Below are 19,169 nucleotides of genomic sequence, written 5' to 3'. Positions count from 1 at the left end.
TGGGGCAAGATAGAAATCCGTCTTCGCATGGCTGTTAGCGATCTGTACATTTAGTCGAAAAAAAATCATTGACACTGTGATAAACAGTACACATTAACAGGTGATCGTAATTGTATGCGTACCGCCTATATGTTTAAAACTGCGACCTTATGCTAACTCGCTTTCTCTCCCAGTCGCACAGCGCATGGGCGAGAGAAACAAGCGCAAAACAATGATGGATCTCCAAAAACCGAGAGATGTTTGAATGTTCTCCAAAGAAAGCGCACCGCTCGAAGGAAGCCGACACCAGTAAGCAGCAAACTGCGGTGGTGTCGAGTAAGTCAACCGGTCTCGAAAGAATACACGTCCTAAACAGACTTTTAGCAGTCCGAACCCCCTTTAGGTATTTAAGCAAAGACGGAAGTACGCGACAGGTCACTGTTTCGCCGCGTCGTTTCGGAGTCTGGCTTGAGTCGGAACGGGTGGTTTTTTTTTCAGGAGGGAAACTTTACAAGGTTTACCGCGATTTGAGCACGATTAATTCATTTCCCTTAATTACCCGAGCCAGTGCAGCCATACTGAAAGGTAGGGGAATACCAAAATTATGCAAGGTATTCATTCTGTCGTGTATTAACAAATTGTATCCGTTTCATTTTGCGCCATTTTCGTTAGTTTGATAAGACAGAAATGTGCGCCTTTCAGCTCTGCCGTTCTTTGTCTGTGTTCTATAATGGATCAAGGTTCATTCTTTTTGAATATTTGACATTCTCGTTGACTACCCCGTGGTGTGTATGGTTTGAGATTAAAAGTACTGCATTGATCACTTTTTCTCTCAGCCAGAATAGGTCCAAATCAAGTGCATTTGCGCCATTTTTATGCTGCATCAGGCCGTGGCAGTCGCTAACTGCGCCTGTTGGTATACAGTGTTAGCACGATTCTGGCGCACATGACTTAGCTTGTGAAGCTAACCGGTTAGCTTGACAATCAAAAAAGGATGGGGAGTCAAATTGTCCACGTTTCTCCCCACAGCAAGTGTATACCAGACACTAGAGAGAATTCAATAAAATGTCAATGCCATTTCGCTTACAAACGTCCTGCTGTAGCCCAAAGTAAACTTAAGAGTGGGGAATTATTGAAGGACTTACCACCGCCGGCTAACTTGGCTAACATCATAGCATGCTAGGTAGTCTGTCACTTTTAAGCATGAACCTCAACGGCTCACAGCGAAGTGTCTAAAAATGATTATTTGCCGCTACCTCGAATAACTTCAGTCGACGGTACAACCCTGGTATTATGTCGCACAGAAATGTTGAGTCAGTAATCACTTGCAGTTAACTTACGTCCTGTTGCCGTCCTCCTTGTCACAGCCTTCATTAGACATGCTTTTACTGAGCGACGACTTAAAACCGTTAAGAAAAATGTACTTGGACTGAAGGGAGATAGTAATATTTCAGCCATGATTTTACTCATATGAGTCACCGATAGTGACACCTTTAGTCTGGTCTAAGGTATTGTCATTTAGTTGTGTCTGTACATAAATCTAGTAACAAACTACATTTTGTGATGGTCACCATAATCCATATGCTTGATGTATGCTTACAACCACTAATAGAGGTGCACTCCTCTACAGTCACTATTGTGTAGCAACTGCTAAATCCATTCTTCTGCAAGAATCTCAGAATATCATACTTGACAAATATTTTATCTTTTTAGAGTAGATATGAACATATTGTAACAGTGAGCACATATTTAGTTTACCTACATAAACCAAGATGCGAGAGTTCATGTCAAAATCCTGAAAAGTGGGCTTAAAAGAATATGTAGCATTTTTTGGCTCTGTAATTTTCGTAAACACATGTAAATGGTCCCTGAGGTAATCGAGGCGGTCATGCAAGGTGCCAAACAGAGTAACCAACATTTAAGCACCTTTGGTGCCATAATAACTGCTTTGCAAGACCGTGTCACTCAGCCTACATAAGTCCTCGATTTTTGGCAGCAAATGGGATTTTGCAAAATAAAAAAATCCATTTCTCTAATAAACCATTCATCAAAATAACTGCATATAAATTTTATTTGTTTTTTTTTTGGAACTCTAGAAATCATAAATTACGATTCTGGTCACCTTTGTTTTTAAAATATGTATTTTAAAATGATGATCCTTTTTGCTAATACTGACCTGTTAATGTTTTTTTCCCCTCCTTTTTTGCAGGAGTCCACAAATCATGTCTGGCATTGCATTGAGCCGGCTTGCCCAGGAGCGCAAGGCGTGGCGGAAGGACCATCCTTTTGTAATTTGTTTTGAGTACTATACATTTTGGACTGCTCTATGCTGTTGTTAGGTGGCACCATGTGCTGTTGGAGATTTTAGTGTCCTCTGTGTTAAAAACACGTTTCTTTATTGCAGGGATTTGTAGCTGTACCGACGAAAAATCCTGATGGGACCATGAATCTGATGAATTGGGAATGTGCAATTCCTGGAAAGAAGGGGGTGAGATGTCTGCATAATTTTTATAACTCTGTAGAACTTTTTTTTGAAAAGTTCTCTTACACCTTTAAATATAGATAGTTTTAGAGTGTTGTGGTGGAGTGTTGGTTTTAAGATAGCATTGGGAGTGTTATTTATATAGAACTTAACACCTCTGTTATTTGGACTGTAAAACACAGAATTTGTCTTTTTTAGTACACTAATAATGAAATGTCATGTCTGGTGAAAGCGTTGTTTTTATTCTAATAAATGATTGTCCCTCCAGACTCCATGGGAGGGGGGCCTTTTCAAATTGCGCATGTTGTTCAAGGATGACTATCCTTCTTCACCTCCAAAATGTGAGTTGAAACTGAAGTGAAAGCCTTTATTGTATACCTTGAGATCGGCGGCACTTAATCTGAAATCATCATTTGAAATGTGTGCTGGATATTTACTATGGAGGGTAGAAACTTGTTTTTAAAACGCATAAAATTGAATCTGAAGTTTGCAACACAAAACACTTTACATTTATTTCTGTGTTGATTCTGAGTGTTGTCTGTTTTGACATGTTGCTGAACTGATACTGTTGGCTCTGGCTGTGTGTCTGTTTGTGGGACAATTTCATAAAAGTTATAATTTTATAACAGTGATAAGCGGCAGACAATGGATGGATGGATGAATTTATAAATGGCAATTTCAAATACTGAAGGGTTCCAATGTTGTCTTGAATCAAAACTCAAAGCTTTTTCATTGGTCTGTATGCATATTATCTCGGGACTCAGACAGCCTTGTTGGACCCGTGTGAAAACTTTGTTTTAATGAATGTAAAAATGTGATGTTACTATTTTATGAAAACATGAACCAAAGGCGCTGCTTGATTTATAGACCCTAAAGTCCAGTGGCATTTTTGGACTTTGTTCTCCTTGTCTCATCTGCCTTGGATTCCAAATAGAAGTTTGGTTAATGTTTTCTCGTCTTTCAGGTAAATTTGAGCCTCCACTCTTCCATCCAAATGTGTATCCATCAGGCACAGTATGCCTATCCATCCTAGAGGAGGATAAAGACTGGAGACCAGCCATCACAATAAAGCAGGTCTGAGTTTCCACACAAACTCATTTCAACCTCTTTTTTTTAAAAAAATAGCTGTTGAGGTGTGTTTGTGTGTTTGTATATTAGTTTCAGTCATTTTACTTGAATTATTGGAAGCACAAGTAATAAAGTTGTATTTTCAGTGACGTCTGTGTTTTATATATAGCAGTAGGAAAGTTCAGATGAGAGGATGTTGCACAGAGATATGCAGAAAAAGTTTAGTCCCTCTTTTTCACAATACTATAAAATCCCAAGCATCACTGAAAATGTATCAGATCCGAGCAAAGTAAATGATTGTGCACATTTTCTGGTTGAAATCTGCAACAGCTTGATCAATTATTATTATTATTAAATTTATCTCTTTCCTCATATACCCAACAGATCTTATTAGGTATCCAGGAACTGCTAAATGAACCAAATATCCAGGATCCAGCCCAAGCAGAGGCTTACACAATCTACTGGTGAGTGACCGTTGATTTCGTACTTATCCTCCCCATGTGTATTGCATTCAGACAGCCAGGTTTCTGAGGAAAGGTGACCATGGAAAGGGCAAAGTGAGATGCTAAAATCAGATTTATTGTTTCAGTTATGACCGAATTTGTTCCACTGAAAAATGTCATTTTCAATTTATTGTCAACAAAGTTTTGGTTCTATTTACCGTGAAATGACAGTCACCTCAGCATGTAGCTTTGTCCGGGTTCTTCTCCAACTGACTCCCGTCGAGGAAATTTGTTGAGGGCAAGAGTGTAACTCGGGTCAAAGAAACTCCACGCAACCTGGAGGCAGAAGTCGTGTTCTTCCTCTTGTTCATGTCTGTTCTCTACTTTATCTCTGGCTGTTGGCCGATGAAACGTCGTCATTTTCAAGGCCCGGTGTGTGTGTTTGTGTGGGACGTTTTGACATTTGGCAGGGAAGTTGCAACTTGAGAGCGGGTTGGGTGGGGTTTGGGTCTCCTGACAACGTAATTAGCTAGCCATGGTAACAATTCAAAATCAGAAAAGGTTCTCGATTCCAGTTGGGAAATTGCCCTATTAGATCTCTGTTGCCTAAAACATTGTGAGAAAGTAGGAAATAATTGTCATCTCTCCCGGGAATAAAATTCCTCCGTATGATCCGGCCAACCCAGAGGTAATGGGATCATGTCACACATGGTTGTGTTTTAACTGCGGGGGGCGGTGTCATAAAACACAAGGTGGTGGCTGTGCAGAATGAATGAAGTCTGTGGCTGATCCGTCAGGGTCCGGGCCGGTCGAACATTCCTTCAAATAATGTGATCAGGTGGCACATCTGTTACCAATTGTAGCAAGCCTGCTCTCTTTTCCGGCCGTCGATGGCATTTCTGGTGGAAATTATCATTAAAAATGTTGCCTTTTTAAAGCATCAACATTTGAATGTTAATGCAAGCGAACACCGCTTAAAGGCGCTCCACACGGTTGGTCTTAAGAGGACCCGAGACTCAGCTCATGTTGTGTCCAACCTTGGACGGACAGAGACTTTCAAGACAAACGCATTCAGTTACCTGGTTCCTGAGTTTGCATGTTTGAACACTTAAACTAGGTAAACTAGGTTTGCTAGGTAAACTAGGGAGCACCATTTCTTTTTTGCTTGCAAGCTACTTTCAGCAGAAGTCAAAATGATCAACAATATAAATGCAAAACATGTATTTATTTATAGATATAGACTTTCTTCATATTTAGAATAAATATTGTTTACCTTGCATAACAGCATGAGGATGGAAGGCACAATTCAATTCTGTACATTTCTGGCCATTACCTTGCTGCGATGATGTCTTTCCCTGAATGGATTCAACCAGGCTGCAGTAGTTGCTGGTAGTCAGCCCCAGCCAGACCTCCAAGTGATCATCAGTCACGGAGGATGGAGATCTCAAACCGGCTGCACTGTGTGTCAGTCAAGTGCCAAATGCCCCATTGGGGATGGATGATAGGAAAAGAGCTTTTTTTTTTTTTTTTTTGGAATGACATGCCATCTATTCACACCGTCTATAGTGTATCATGTGCCTTGCGATTCACCTGCTTTTACGTCATGTGGTCGAGTTTATTTTGAAAGTCAGGGTGCCCCTGACTTGCCCCAATACATACTTAGAGATATGTTTCAACGTGGCATCTGGCTGGCATTGACGTACTGAAAGCGAAGTGCTCAATCCTGGTCTGGAGTTCGGTGTAGACCTGTCTCGCGTATGTCCACCTCGCAACCTCAGTGGTATAGTATTTTTAATACATGGTTTTTTTTTTGTTTTCCTAATTTCACTTTCCAGCCAAAACAGAGTAGAATATGAAAAAAGAGTTCGAGCACAAGCCAAAAAGTTCTCCCCCTCGTAAAGATGAAGACTCTCCGCTGTGGCAGAAGGAATGGGTTAACAAGAATCACCTCCCCGCTCAGTCACAATGAATGTGCTCCTCTCACATCGGGACTTGCTTAAAGACTTATATTTAAACTCCAAACATTCTGTGCCATCCGCTCTCCTTTGACCTTTCAGTTTTTGTTCTTAATCGCCGGTTGGCGCATAATGCTGGGAGGGGATCGGTGCTTCAGCACCATGGTCATTTCTTTTTAAACATTGTCTTATGTGGTGCAAGGGACACAGCGCGATACCAGTTTTCATCAACCCCATGCAAGCTGGTGGTCAACAATGTCCAAGGAAGAAAATGTATTTTTGTTTTATTTTGCTCTTTCAGAGTCAATTCCTTTTGTTCTCCCCCCCCCCCCCCCTTTATTTTCCATAAGTTTAATGTAAAATTAGCTTACTTCATTGTCAGTATTTCAATTGCTGTATAATGAATGGCACTTTTATACTGTTGTATCTCACTAGTGTCTCTAGATGGCTCTGTCTAATTCTTTCCCAGGTTTTCTATTCAGCATGCTGTAATATATGATAGACTCTGCTGCCTTGGCTGTGGTTTTTGTTATTCAGAGTGTTTGCTATGGAATAAATAAAAATGGCAACAACGACTGAGGCAGGTAGGCTTACTATTGTATCAGACTTTAAGGTTATATGGTGCTTTGTTCATGTATGTGTTGGCGTAAATAAAACTTTCTACAAACTTTTTGTCTTTTATTACCGCAGTATATCAGCAAAAAAAGCAACTGTATGTTCACATCAAAATGAAGCTTGCAGGAGCTTTAAAATACAGGCAGTACAAACAAAATGATCACAGCAAAAGTAGGAAATGGCACACTCCCTTTGAATTTGCCTTCCGGAGCTGTATCACATTGACACAAGTGTATGAACAGGACCCGAGATGTGCCTGTATCTATTTGGGTCCATGAAGTCACCACGATTGGCAAGAGTTGTCCTTTCGTAATAAAATCGAAGCACGGGTTTTCACCATCTGCTTTTGTTTACGTGCAGTTTGTGCCTCCTTGACGCCGTCCGCTTAAATCCCTGTTTGAGCAGGACTTTCTGTGACTGAACTGGGCTTCTGGAACACCTTCAAGGTGCAGTATTCATTGCAGTACCAGGGAGCATTCGTCCTGAGGGACGAGTTTGTGCTGAGCCAACATCCGGAGTCGTCCCTAACGGGGCTCCCCGGCCTAAAGCTGAGGCTCCACGAGCTTCCCGTGTCTGACAGGGGAGCCATGGTGGTCACGGCGTATGGGATGCCCAGCAGAGTAAGGTCAGAGACGGGGTTGCCCATGTTGCAGTAGGAGCTCTCCAACGGCCTTCTGAGGCCTGCTTGCGGGCAACCGTCCTCCTGAACCCCTGCATGTTTTGTCAGGCTGTCGATGGGGAAGGTTTCCTCCGTGTGCAGCGGGTTTCTGATGCCGGACTCCACCCAGCTCTGCAATCACAGGCATGTTCGGGACACACCTCGTGAGGTCAGTAGAAGTACAGCATGTATTGCGTCAAGTAGTAAATCAATGTATATTGCACCACCGAACAGTCATTGTTCCACCGATTGTTCATTATGTCACATCGTCATGTGGATTTTAACGGTCTTCACCCCACACCCTTTTTTTCCCCCCACTCAAAGTCTTGGCTATTTTCCGATTTTTGACAATTATTTGCAGATAATTTATGAAACAACATTCAAGACCATGACTGAATACAGAAACTAAACCTGCAGTAAAACAACCTAAAACCCATCTTGAAATAACCAGTTATAGTGAAGAAATTATGTGAAAATAAGGATGAAGTTGAAAAGTATCAACTTAGATTAAGAGGATGTTTCAGTCATTCACTATTTGTGTTCATTGAAGATTTGGAAAAAAAAGTAAACATCTAAAAGAGAACATCCAGAGACTTATCAGATACATTTGTACAAATTTCTTCCAAATTTTTAAAAGATTCAAGTCATTTTTGTCAGATTTCTGAATGTATGTTATGATCTAACATGTTTTCTACACCCAAGCAGATGTTCAGACAAATATTTCTGACAGTTTAGAATCCAACACCAAGAAAAACTTACCTTGAAGTCTCCGTGGTACTTACTGTATAGGGGGTGGAAATAAGGCGCCGGAGAAGGTATGAGAGTGCTTTGCCTCCACCTGCAGGTGTGAGAAATATAAAAATCAGTTTATTTTGGGTTCGACAATTTAGCCGAAATTTCCCGGGCGGCCAAGAGCCGGAGAAGCTCCTTACTTTCTGAGAAAGGCGCAAACTGCAAGCGTAATGAGCAGAACCACAGCCAAGCTGATGAGCAACATCATGTTCCACAAAACGCCTCTGGAACCTGAGAGGGTCAGTCACATTTAAGGGAAAAGTTTTATTTGAAAATACAACAGAGAAGGTGATGCTTTTTCATCTGCTCAACATAAGTGTTTAGTTTGGGGAGGAACTCACTCCTCGGGGCTTTCTCCGTTCTCCAGTGAACCTCAGAGGACCAGTCGCTCCACTGGCTCCCGTGATAAAACGAACCGGGAATGGACCTTATTCTGGCAGAGTACTCAGTATCTGGCACAAACTCGTTATCGTCCACTGAATATGTCAAATTTTTATAATAGATGTCGTGGCCAAGCACCTGAAAGACAGAAGTCAAAGGAAAGCTCACATCTTGGCTGAAACCTCTATTCACATTTGTCAGTTGGTAGTATGTGAGGTGACTGTGGTGGATTTGTTTTCAACTTAATTTGTGTGTGTGTGTGTGTGTGTGTGTGTGTGTGTGTGGCCTTCACTCGACGTTTAAAGTTCTAGAGTATCCAGTTATGAAATAGTCACTTGCTGTGGTGTGAGTGACATATTTCCTGCTTCGCTTTCGGAAGGTCAGTCATTGTGGATTTTGCATGGTTTACCTTTTTCTTAATATTGAAAAATACTACAGCTAAAAATTATATATTTTCCTGGCAAATTAGTTTGAGAACAGACCGAACCCCCTCACGAGGTAATAGCTTGTTGCAAAGTGTTTTACTTCTGGTGACATAGAGGTAGCGTGAAAAAAACAAGACTTTATTCAGGAACAAACAGCAATTTGTTGGTTAGTGTACAAGTCGTTGGTTGTCCTTTCTTAGAAATACATCTGAGACGATCCTCGTCTCCGTCAGGCCTTCATTCGACGAACACTAAGATGAGCTGCATGTATATTTGTTACATTCGGCCTCAAAGACCAGAACTAGTCACAAGTCGATCCGTTTCCCGCCGAGGAAGCAGGAGGACTCACGTTGTTTTTGTCCTGCCTTTTGTAGCACTGGAGCTGGTACCTCAAGGAGTCCTTCAGTTCGGTCTGGTAGCTGCTAATCCAGGTGAAGTGATGCTTCCCGGAGCTGCGTCTGATGTCCAGAGAGCCCGGCGGGTTCGGTTTAACTGCCAAGACCACATTAAAAACAGTCACAGTCCGTACGCAGCCATGGACAGAACGTTCCCTTCCTCACTTACTGTTCGTGTACGGCGTATAATTGTCATCCAGCAGCTTGCAGCTTCCATCCGAATCATTTCGACTTTGACAAAGGGATATTTGGAAGACGTCTGTGTCCATCAGACACGGTAAAGCCACGTTGTTCAAGTCTCTTGCGATGGCAGAGCAGAAATAGCCTTGGTCGGTGTTTTTCAGCAGGCACCAAAACTGAGAGCTGCGCATTGAGGAGGGGAAGCAGAGACAGACGTCAGGAATCTTTTGCCTCCAGCGGGTTCAAATCATAGCAAAACCTCATTGGTGAAATTGATTGTCAAGTCATGAAACTCAGCGATAGGATCCTTCAAATCAGAAAAATAATAAATGGAAATACATTTTAGCTCAAATCTGGTATAAAACGATTGGGCAATAACATACAAACATAGTATAACAAGACAAACAGTGAATGCTGTTCCCTCGGTTTGTGCCAGAAAGATAAAGATCCTCACTTATCGAAAATGTGAAAGAACAGCCAGTTGGGCCGCGGGACGTCCGATGAGTTCCTCGCCGTCGCGATGCTGAGGGAGCAGTTGATGACGTTGATGTAATCGTTGACACAGTGAAGGTCGTGGTCCAAACCTGGAACATCTGGAAAACACGGAAGCATCGCAAGTCACTGCCGCTGACCGTCAGATTTCAGAAAATAAAGGTTTATTTCGGTCTTCTCCACTTGTTGAATCAAAAACATGCATCGATGAATGACAATACTTAAACACAATTTAGATCTTGGTAGAACAGTCGTTCATCATAAAAATCCCAAAACAACCTTGCTCTGAATGAAAAGGTTTCGGTCAAGGTAAAACAAGCCATTTTAGAATTAAAGAATAAAATTATGTTTTACACATGAAATAGGCAGTTTACAAATATACTGGTGGTCATAATTAAGTTTTTTGATACAATTTTTTGGCTCTGTTTAGTGTGTTACATGTTTTCTTTCAGTTGCTTTCTGGTCATTTTGCACTGACCTAAAAAAAAAACCAACAACAATAATTCAAATTTCAATATATCTGATGGATTTTCTTTTGACCTGATCGTACAGAGCAAACCATGGGGTGTTTATTTATCTGAAGTTTTTTTTTAAGAAAAGGAGTAAAAAAAAAATACTTTAGAGACCTAACCTGTGCTAGAGTCTCCCTGCAGACAGAAGAAGTTTAAGGCGGCGAGCAGAACCCCCGTCAGCGGCGCCGGCCTCCGAGCCATCGCCCCTCGCCTCGGCGCCCCGGAAACACCTCTGTCGAGAAAGGTCTGGCGAAGGCACTTTTTGAGCGGCGGCTGCAGGAAGGAAAGATCAGCGTCTTCTCTTCCACTCACCAGGTTCCAGAGGATGCGTCAGCGAGACGAGACGACAACACTGATAGCGGTATCTCACATCTGCGGCCTTCGTCTCCTCCTCTCTGCTGACTTCTCGGTCGATCTCTTCCCCTCGCCAGGTCCTGTTTCAAGGACTTTATGACCGGAAAAGAAATTGAAGCTCCGAAGTTTATGGTCCTAATTATGTTTTGCTCTTTGAGGTGCAAAATGGATCTGGGCTGTGCGAGAAGCGTGGATCGACGGGATTCTAAGACGTCAGAAATACACACGGAGGTGTTTGCGGCGCATTAAATAACTGGAAATGATAACAAAATGCAATAAACTGCACTTTAATGAGAGTCATTGACAAGCATTCTTTATCACAAACAGACTTGAAGTGAACGTGAAGCTGCTTCTCCAGCGGGACGCTTTCCAACGTGCCGGTCGACACTACGGGAATAAATCCTGTACCTTTTATTTTCAAGGGAAGGATGAGGACATGCAAATGTGATAACTGATTACCTGACAATACTGCAATTGTAAAAAAAGCTTTTACATTGTCATTTTCAAGGCGCTTCTGTGGCTGAGACGCTGCCGTGCAAGAAGGAAGCTGCAGCTCTGAAATCACAGCTGTGGCTGCAGTTCAAGGTTTGTCTCACAAGAAAAAGAAACAAATTGTTTTTTTAGGTCAGAAGCAGCAAGAATGGAAGTTTCACCAAAAAATGCCGTGTGGTGCATTTTTAACGAAATGATAAGCTGTTAAAGTAGATTTATCGCCTGCAGCGTAAAGCAGGCCAGCTCCTTCCACTTGGAAGGTTGGTGGTTTGATTCCCGGCTCCTCCTGTCGGCACGAAAAAGCGTCCAATATCTGGCACATACGCGTCATCGTCCACTAAATATGTCGAATTTTCATAGTTGATATCGTGGACCAGCACCCGGAAGACAGGAGTCAAAGGAAAGTTCACATCTTGGCCGAAACCTCTGGATTCACAGTTGTCAGTTGGTAGTATGTGACGTTACCAGCATGTGGTGGATTTGTTGTCAAGTGTAAGTGTGTGTGTGTGTGTGTGTGAAGAGCTTCGCTACTGCAAGGTGATGGAAGTGCTTTATAAAGAGATAGTTTGTTTTCATTTGAAATGTTCTGAGTGTCCTTGCAGAGCAGATCAGCCGTTCATTTTGTCTGCTTATTATAACTAAATCCAATCATTCCCCGACGGAAAAATAAGCAGCAGACATAATTATTTTACATGTTTTTGCAAGTGTTTAATTGCGAATTCACTGAGCAGTTATACTTTGAACCCTTCAAAGTATATCTTTAAAAAAATGTCCTTGCTTAAATGAAGGTTAAGTTTTGCACAAAAACAAAAAAAAACTCTGATTGTTTTTCAGGTCAGAGGAAACAAGAAGAAGTTTGACTAAAACTGTCATGACAACACGTCGTCAGGCAAAACGCTGAACCCCCAGTCCTCCCCGATCTGTGTGTGTGAGTGTGTGTAAAGAGCTTTTCTACTGCAAGGTGATGAAAGTGCTTCATAAAGAGATAGTTTGTTTTCATTTAAAATGTCAAAATGACTAAATCCAATCATTCTATGGGAAAATAAGCTGCAGAGATAATTATTATACAACATTTTGCAAGGTGTTTATCCCGAGCATACTGAGCAGTTATACTTTGAACCCCTAAAATGTTTTGGAAAAAAAAAGAGCTCCTACTTAGCCGTGCATCTCTGCAAATTGCAGAACCCGAGTTGAGTTTTGCGCAACAAACAAGTGTTTTGCAACTCAGCTAACAGCAACAGGATCAGTGGGGAGATTCTGGAGAGGATAAGAAGTGACGATGTCACCGGTGTTTCGCCCCACACACACGCCAGCCTTTATCTCCAAGCACCCCGGCCTAGATAGCTTACACACTATCTGACGATGTTGTGATGCTTCTGCATCCATTTCTTGCTATAAACAAACACATACGCATCAAATAGCGAAACGTTATATCAAAAAATCAATTGGCTCATCCAGAGCCAGTGGAGCATCAAGTGAGCATCAGCAGTTGTACCGGGTGCCTTCAAGCCGCTAATGTTTATTCATTTAACTCTATTTTGTGCATTTTACTGCTCGGGGTGCTTTGTTTAAGACGTTCACGTCACACGCGCAGCCGGCTGGAAAAAAAACGACAAGCAAACACTTCAAAATGATGCAAAGGGCAACATGGAGTGCAAGAAACAGGAAAGAAATAACCAGGACACAGCGCTAAAAGGATTTCATTTTTAATATGAATGATGGACATTGTAACCCCAGTAAACCAGTGAAATCGTGTCTGTGATCAGCAGTAAGAAGCTCTGGTGATACGTTTTCATCTACACGTCATGCAGGAGCACCAACTTGTTGCTGACAGAATCCGATATCTGACACAGTTCCTCTGCATCTGATATAAAGGTGTTGTTTCTTTTTTTTTTTTTTTCAAGTCACAGTGATGTGAAAAACAGTTTGTTTCAAACATTATTTGAGTTCGCAAAGCCAGCGAACGCTGCTGTAGCTAATAGCACGCATTGGAGGAAAAGCAGAAAGTTAAAACATCGAGGAGATCGAAGCAAACGGCACCTGTCCGTCTCTCAGATGTGGATAAATCTCACAGCCGAGGCCCTCAAATACTGCGCTAGGTTCATTTAGCGTTTACGCGGTTGTCCTCACTATTTCCATTGCACAAATCTTTATGAGTCTGGCAAATGTAAAAAGAAAGAAAATGAAATTAGCGTTAGCATCTTAAATCACATGTAGCTTTAGCGTCAATACATATGTTGAGTCTAGTTCCGGACACATAGTTTACATAGTTCTCCCCCCTTATTTACTTTTTACAAAGATGCACCAGGATCCAAAATACTGTTGTTCGGTACCAGTATAGGTTTTAAACCTGTCTTGGACATTGTTGGCTACTGTAGGGCCGTTCACCCTTGAGGCACACCAGCGCGGGTTACTCACAGGCCAGTTTGCCATCAAAAGACGAGAGGGTGATGGCAAAGGCTTGCAGGGCACACATGGGGAAGCTGTAGTCCATGGAGAAGACGTCCTCCGAAACACGTCCGAACTGCATGACAATGTAGTCCTCTGGAGTAGAAATGTAGAAATAGAAGGGTCGTGAATGTTGGAACTATCGGCCTGAGCACTATCTTCAAACTCATGACGATCCTTCTGTTACTCTGACTGTCTGAGAAATAACTCTATTACATGTCAGATCTACATCTGAGCGGTTAGGGAAGCGCATTAAACCCCCCCAGAGACTTTTGTTTTGCACTGAAACTCCTCCAACTGCAAGTATTTTCTTATTCTACTCAACCGGTGCTCAGACATGACCTCTGTGACCCCACGCTGTGAAGCCTTTCAGCTTATTTTTCAGTACTGCTGTGGAGAGGCAGCGGATTCTAGTGGCTCGCCGTCACTATCATCATCTCAAGGTCAAAGTTTTCCCTGGGTCACAGCGCCACCTGCTGGCTACAGTGAATAAGATTCATTCAGCTGATGTGCTGCTGCTAGGAGGCGAATCTCCTGCAGACTCCTGCCAGCTTGCGCAACTGGTTGTCTTCAAGCCTGAGCGGAGAACGGGGGTGAATCTCACCGTTGTCCGGATGGATGATCTGGAAGTTCTTGACCGAGGACTGCGTGACCCGTCCGTGGAAGTTCAGCACGTAGGACTGAATCTGTTCGTTCCAGCTCGGTGACTTGTTCACCAGAGTGACCAGTTTGTCCGTGTCTCCGTTGGAGTGGCGGACCAGCAAGGTGTCGAGCTCCTGACGAGTGACAGAATCTTTTTTGGAAATTACTGTTTTCACGTCTAAGAGGCTGCGGAATCTGAGGATCAATTGTCAACGTACATTCTTTGGGCGAATAGAAACTCTTTCATCGTGCTCCATACCCGGAATGATCACTGTCATTTTCCTGGGTCCCTTGAATCCGAGGAGATTCGTCTCCTGGAACAGGGCGGATGTCGTGTCAGATACACCGTGTTTGCGTACGATATTACGAGTGTTTACGGCGACGTCTGACTCACGTAGCAAATGGCCGCAAGCTCTTGCCGCACAGACTCACACTCTTTGATAAAAGGCTTTTTCTCAGGGTTTTCCCCACAATCGTAAACTGTGAATTTGGTGCCCAGGACATTGGACCTGGAAGATAGAATTCATAAATGACAGTAAAATGAGAGACGTATACAAAAATCTCTACTATTAGCAAGTAGGGGAGTGAGCACTATTCTGAGAATCCTGCGCCCAAATGTAGCCTAGCTCGTCAAAAGTCGGGTGATCTCTTCAGTGGTCGCTGGTGTTAAGAAGATCAACTGCGCTTGTACATCACAGATGCCCTCCTAGGGAGGCTCAGGCGAGGGCAGTGACCACAGAAATGTTTCCCGTGTCACTGCAGCCCAGCGTGGAACGGAGCGACAGATCCAAGCGGTAAAACTTTACCTTCTACTGGCCCTGCTGAAAGCAAAGGGCCGGATGCGTACAATTGTCGTAGTGTTGTATGTCGCAGTGTTGGAGGTTGACTTACAGAGCTCGAATGTCACCCCAGAGAAAACGTGTCAACCCTCAGAAGGTAGACTGAGAACAAGAGTACCTTAGTTTTCCGATGTAGCAGCTGGTGTCTCGGGACAAATTTGTCGGGTCGGTAGAGATCAGATAATTGGATGTTTTGCACTTCTTCCTTTTTCTGCCCGCCATTAGAAAAACCTGAAGAAAAAAAGAAGTGGTTAAGCTCAGAAGGAAGTCATTTTATCTGCTTCCCTGAGGGGCTTCAACAATCTACACTTCTGCTCTCCATCCCCTTCTTTCACACCAACTAACTTCCTGTCGTCTTTTCCTTGTCTTATCTCTGGTCTTCCTCCATAACTCCCGCCTGGCAGTTCCGACCTCAGCATCCTTCTACCCAGGCCTTCACCATCCCATCCTCTGTCCATGTCCAAAACCTCTCAGTGTGACTTTAGAACATCTACCATGTGCTGTCCCTCTAATCCTCTCCATCCTCCTCACTCCCAAAAAGAAGCTCCACATCTTCATCTCCTCTTCTCGTGTCTCTAAACACGCCTTTGTCTTCTACACCTTTCCTTTCATTCTGGCTGAAATTCTTGCATCGCCTCTGACACTTTTCTCCACCCATTCCAACCTACTTGAACACATTTCTCCACCTCTTCTGCACACATGCCATTGCTTTGGACCTAAAATCCTCCGCCATCTTTAACTCCACTCCCCGTAGCCTCACCATTCCACTTGGTTCCCCCTCATTCACACATGTACTCTGTTTTGCTGAACCTTCATCCCTCCCATCCCCTGGGCATACCTCCACCTGCTCCCTACTCGCACTACAGATCAGTGTCATCTGCAAACATCATGGTCTACGGAGATTCCTGTCTAACCTCATCTGTCAGCCTGTCCATCACCCTGGCGAACAAGAACGGGCTCCGATTTGAGCCCCGAGACACTCCCGTCTCCAGCTTGAACTCCGTCCCACCTCAGGCACACCTCGCCCATCGCTCATACATGTCCTGCACCACTCTAACATACTTTCTCCAGACTCGCCCATACGCTACCACAGTTATGAGTTCATGATGTAGCGACTTAGCAGCGTTTTTACATCCTCTCATACATTTTGTTTTGTGCTTGATTCGAGATCCAGTGATCAGAAAAAAGTCTCTACCCGTTTTCCGTCCTCCTTCTCCATGTGGAGGTAGTACGTTGGGTAAATGCCCTTTTCCATGCCTCTCCTGTCCCTGGTGACCCGACACTGGATGGTCACGTCTCTGGGCGCCGGACGCAAGGCAAACCTCTCCAAATCCTCCACTGACATCGGAGAAACTGTCTGAAATATCAAAGCAATGAGATCTTCCTGTGCAAATGTCAAACGACGTGTCCGACAGCGGTTCAGACAAGTGAATCCTCACTCTGTCAAAAGATTCGCTGCCCGTGGATGAACTGTCCTTGTAGTTGGAATTCAGGGAGGCTAAACTTGGGGTAGTTTTCTCCTCTTTTTTGTTTTTTCTGGAACTTTTCTCCCTTATTTCTTCATCTTTGCTGTCGTCACTTATTTGGCACCTGGCTGTGGAGACAAGGCGTTACTTTACAGGCCACTCCTTTTTTTTTTTCTTAATATTGATCAGACAGCGTGTGATAAACACTCACTTGTGTCAAGTTGTTTCTTCCTCTTTGGGGATCGAGAGACAAGCCTATGTGGTCTGTCTTCCTCTTCATCATCACTTTTGTTTTCAAGTATCTTCTCCATGGGGCTGACAACTTCGTCCAGTGAGTCTAAGCCCACGTCATGGGTTGGACTTTCTTGCATGTGCTTCTCTATAACACAAGACACACTGATGTAAGAGAGCCAAAGTTTTGGGGCTGTAGATGATGTTACAAAGTAAAAAAAAAATTGAATTGCCTGAGGCATGTCTATTGAGTTCCAAAACTGGGTTGTGAGATTTAAAAAAGCTAAATCAAATCCAAGAAGCATTAATATTCTATATTTTCATGTTCAATAGCCAGTGCAATGTGAACAGAAAGTCAAACTCAGTGACTTCGATCCTGACCAGTGCTGACTCGCTGTAAAGAAATATTAATATTTGGACTTAATTTGAGCCACAGGCGTCATATTAGATCAAACCCAAGATGTTTCCATGTTACTTTGTGTGCCGTCGACAGAAATCTCAGTAAAGAAATTGCATTATGGCATATTTTCTCCCAAATATCAATCCCTGAGTAGCTACGGTGTCCTGACAGAGGCCGTCGGGGACTGAAACAGAACTTTCACGCTCCAAAATATTCCTATCAGTTTTTAAAATGGGTAAAACCTGTGAGCGTGATACACTGATGGATGTATTGCATGTTACCCCATAAGTGGACGAGAGGCTGACAAACATTGTTACTTTTGCGCTCTTGTTTAGCGGTCCTGTTCGTCTTCTCCGTGTCTTCGGTGTCCTTCGCTTTTTCCCTCTTTTTGGTTTTCTTCTCTTTTTTCGCCTTGTCCTTGGCTTGTTCGTCATCCTGCTCCGCGGCTGAAAAAACAGGGGGGTTCCGGAGAACGCTTCACGTAAGCAAAGGTTTTGGTGCGAACAAGCTCGATCTAAACGAACAACAACGACACACACATGCAATACCTATGTGCTTTTCTTTTTTCATGTCCTTCCTCTTGGCCTTCTTCACTTCCACCTGTGTGTCATTGTCCTCCACACACTCGACCTCCTCCTCCTCCTCGTTGTCGGCTTCGGGGATGGACTCCTTTGGAGAGCGGGGCGTCCCCGGGGGCGTCTCGTCCAGTATCACCGTTGTCAGGTTAAATTCTCCCAGCGTGATCTCATCCAGCGGGTTATCATGGGCATGTTCCACTTGGTCTTCAGGGATGAAAATAAAACCGATTCAGCTTTTTTCCCGTTCATTACATCATGTTTGCCGATGATTTTGACGCCTACCGCTCAGAGAGGTGTTGCTAAGGGACTGGCTGATCAGCAGAGGGGTCTCATCCGACTGGACCGCTTTGAGTTTACGGGTCTTTTGCCGCGTGTCTCGCTTGGCCACCACCATTTGGGTGTCCGTCCGCTTCTTTTGTTGCTTTTTCTTCAAAAGGAATCGCTGTGAGAGAATAAGACACCAGGCTTCACCTCGGCCTTTGTTTGTATGAGCGGCGTCATTTGGTTTGTGTGGTTTCGGTTTTTAACATGTGGAGCAGAGGTGTGAATTTGCGCCACGTGATTTGAACCAAAGTCACCCTCAAGCGTTACAAATGTCAAACTCTGACGCAACAAAATCACATTTTTGCCGCACTAATAACCAGTTGCTTTATTCAAATGTCAGGCTTTCTCACCCAAAACAAAATCTAATATACATAAAGTGCTCCAAGTGTCCGAAGGGGACTCGCGTTGGATTTGCAAAACAATGGCTCGGTCACGCCTATGATAATATGTGACATTTAAATTGCACGTTTTGTGAACGGGGATGACGAGAGCGCCGGCAGAGATTCACTCCGCCGTGAATCGTTGTTTCTTTTTCTGCCGGTGACCCGGTGTCATGAAACCGCGGCCCGCATTACTGACGGGAATCCACTGTGGCATGACGTTGAGCGGCGGCTCTGAAACCCAGGGAGACCAAGAAACCCTGCTTTGTAAATAAAGAGACGTCTGTTGAACCTCCATCACAGACGCAGATCATCGGAAAAAGACAAAAACAGAGTTTTAACAAAGCAACGCGTGTCATAGAGGCGGTAGACGCCGGTGTGAAATGCAGTATTTTTCTTACATATCTTGAATAAACAGCGTCAAATAAGCTATATTACCAATGCTTTACCTGATTGTCCAGTTTTTGTTGCCGTATGTCTGGGTCCTCCATGTTTAAGATCCAAGTTATCCTATAAGTAATTCAGGTTTTTCACAAGCAGAAAAGAAACAGCGTGAAAAGACGAAGAGCGATAAAGTGTCTGACTGCGCCTCTCGGCTCCATCTGACAGTCTGTTCACCTGCATGGAGCAGAAGGCAA

The 19,169-nt window shown here is 43.4% G+C and overlaps 3 protein-coding genes across 3 annotated transcripts; 1 reads left to right on the top strand and 2 right to left on the bottom strand.

Moving 5' to 3' along the window:
* Nucleotides 1–428: 428 nt before the first annotated feature.
* ube2ib (ubiquitin-conjugating enzyme E2Ib) lies at nucleotides 429–6,594 on the top strand. The gene is made up of 7 exons (XM_086140748.1): nucleotides 429–564; nucleotides 2,189–2,267; nucleotides 2,384–2,467; nucleotides 2,730–2,802; nucleotides 3,426–3,535; nucleotides 3,914–3,993; nucleotides 5,808–6,594. The coding sequence occupies exons 2-7, from the start codon at nucleotides 2,202–2,204 to the stop codon at nucleotides 5,869–5,871; spliced, it is 477 nt and encodes a 158-aa protein (XP_085996874.1). The 5' UTR covers nucleotides 429–564; nucleotides 2,189–2,201; the 3' UTR covers nucleotides 5,872–6,594.
* On the bottom strand, nucleotides 5,959–10,808 carry LOC147214923 (interleukin-21 receptor). Its single transcript, XM_086140747.1, has 8 exons — nucleotides 10,497–10,808; nucleotides 9,828–9,966; nucleotides 9,363–9,556; nucleotides 9,148–9,290; nucleotides 8,334–8,511; nucleotides 8,133–8,223; nucleotides 7,960–8,038; nucleotides 5,959–7,332 (listed from the first exon to the last, which is right to left on the bottom strand). The coding sequence occupies exons 1-8, from the start codon at nucleotides 10,576–10,578 to the stop codon at nucleotides 6,928–6,930; spliced, it is 1,311 nt and encodes a 436-aa protein (XP_085996873.1). The 5' UTR covers nucleotides 10,579–10,808; the 3' UTR covers nucleotides 5,959–6,927.
* Nucleotides 10,809–12,951: 2,143 nt separating this feature from the next.
* LOC147214922 (tubby-related protein 3) lies at nucleotides 12,952–19,130 on the bottom strand. The gene is made up of 12 exons (XM_086140487.1): nucleotides 18,981–19,130; nucleotides 18,110–18,269; nucleotides 17,798–18,031; nucleotides 17,567–17,695; nucleotides 16,830–16,997; nucleotides 16,592–16,746; nucleotides 16,348–16,509; nucleotides 15,271–15,383; nucleotides 14,708–14,822; nucleotides 14,532–14,627; nucleotides 14,276–14,447; nucleotides 12,952–13,767 (listed from the first exon to the last, which is right to left on the bottom strand). Exons 1-12 carry the CDS (start codon nucleotides 19,020–19,022, stop codon nucleotides 13,634–13,636), a joined length of 1,680 nt encoding a protein of 559 aa, XP_085996613.1. The 5' UTR covers nucleotides 19,023–19,130; the 3' UTR covers nucleotides 12,952–13,633.
* Between the last annotated feature and the right edge of the window lie 39 nt (nucleotides 19,131–19,169).

The sequence above is a fragment of the Fistularia commersonii genome, chromosome 33, assembly GCF_037954325.1.
Source record: "Fistularia commersonii isolate RoL2024-O1a breed Wild chromosome 33, RoL_Fcom_v1.0, whole genome shotgun sequence".
In the NCBI taxonomy this organism is placed as follows: Eukaryota; Metazoa; Chordata; class Actinopteri; order Syngnathiformes; family Fistulariidae; genus Fistularia; species Fistularia commersonii.
Note: the sequence above shows the minus strand (reverse complement) of the source record. Positions and strands in the feature narration are given on the sequence as shown.

What these genes read in the sequence shown, in the direction of transcription:
- ube2ib (XM_086140748.1), top strand. Translation starts at nt 2,202, where the DNA reads ATGTCTGGCATTGCATTGAGCCGGCTTGCCCAGGAGCGCAAGGCGTGG. An exon ending in GGCGGAAGGACCATCCTTTT is followed by an intron (nt 2,268 to 2,383) that starts GTAATTTGTTTT and finishes TCTTTATTGCAG; the next exon opens with GGATTTGTAGCTGTACCGAC. An exon ending in TCCTTCTTCACCTCCAAAAT is followed by an intron (nt 2,803 to 3,425) that starts GTGAGTTGAAAC and finishes CTCGTCTTTCAG; the next exon opens with GTAAATTTGAGCCTCCACTC.
- LOC147214923 (XM_086140747.1), bottom strand. Translation starts at nt 10,578, where the DNA reads ATGGCTCGGAGGCCGGCGCCGCTGACGGGGGTTCTGCTCGCCGCCTTA. An exon ending in TTCTTTCACATTTTCGATAA is followed by an intron (nt 9,557 to 9,827) that starts GTGAGGATCTTT and finishes CTCAATGCGCAG; the next exon opens with CTCTCAGTTTTGGTGCCTGC. An exon ending in AAAGGCAGGACAAAAACAAC is followed by an intron (nt 8,512 to 9,147) that starts GTGAGTCCTCCT and finishes TCTGTCTTTCAG; the next exon opens with GTGCTTGGCCACGACATCTA.
- LOC147214922 (XM_086140487.1), bottom strand. Translation starts at nt 19,022, where the DNA reads ATGGAGGACCCAGACATACGGCAACAAAAACTGGACAATCAG. An exon ending in TGCTACATCGGAAAACTAAG is followed by an intron (nt 14,823 to 15,270) that starts GTACTCTTGTTC and finishes TCTATCTTCCAG; the next exon opens with GTCCAATGTCCTGGGCACCA. An exon ending in TTTCTATTCGCCCAAAGAAT is followed by an intron (nt 14,448 to 14,531) that starts GTACGTTGACAA and finishes GTCACTCGTCAG; the next exon opens with GAGCTCGACACCTTGCTGGT.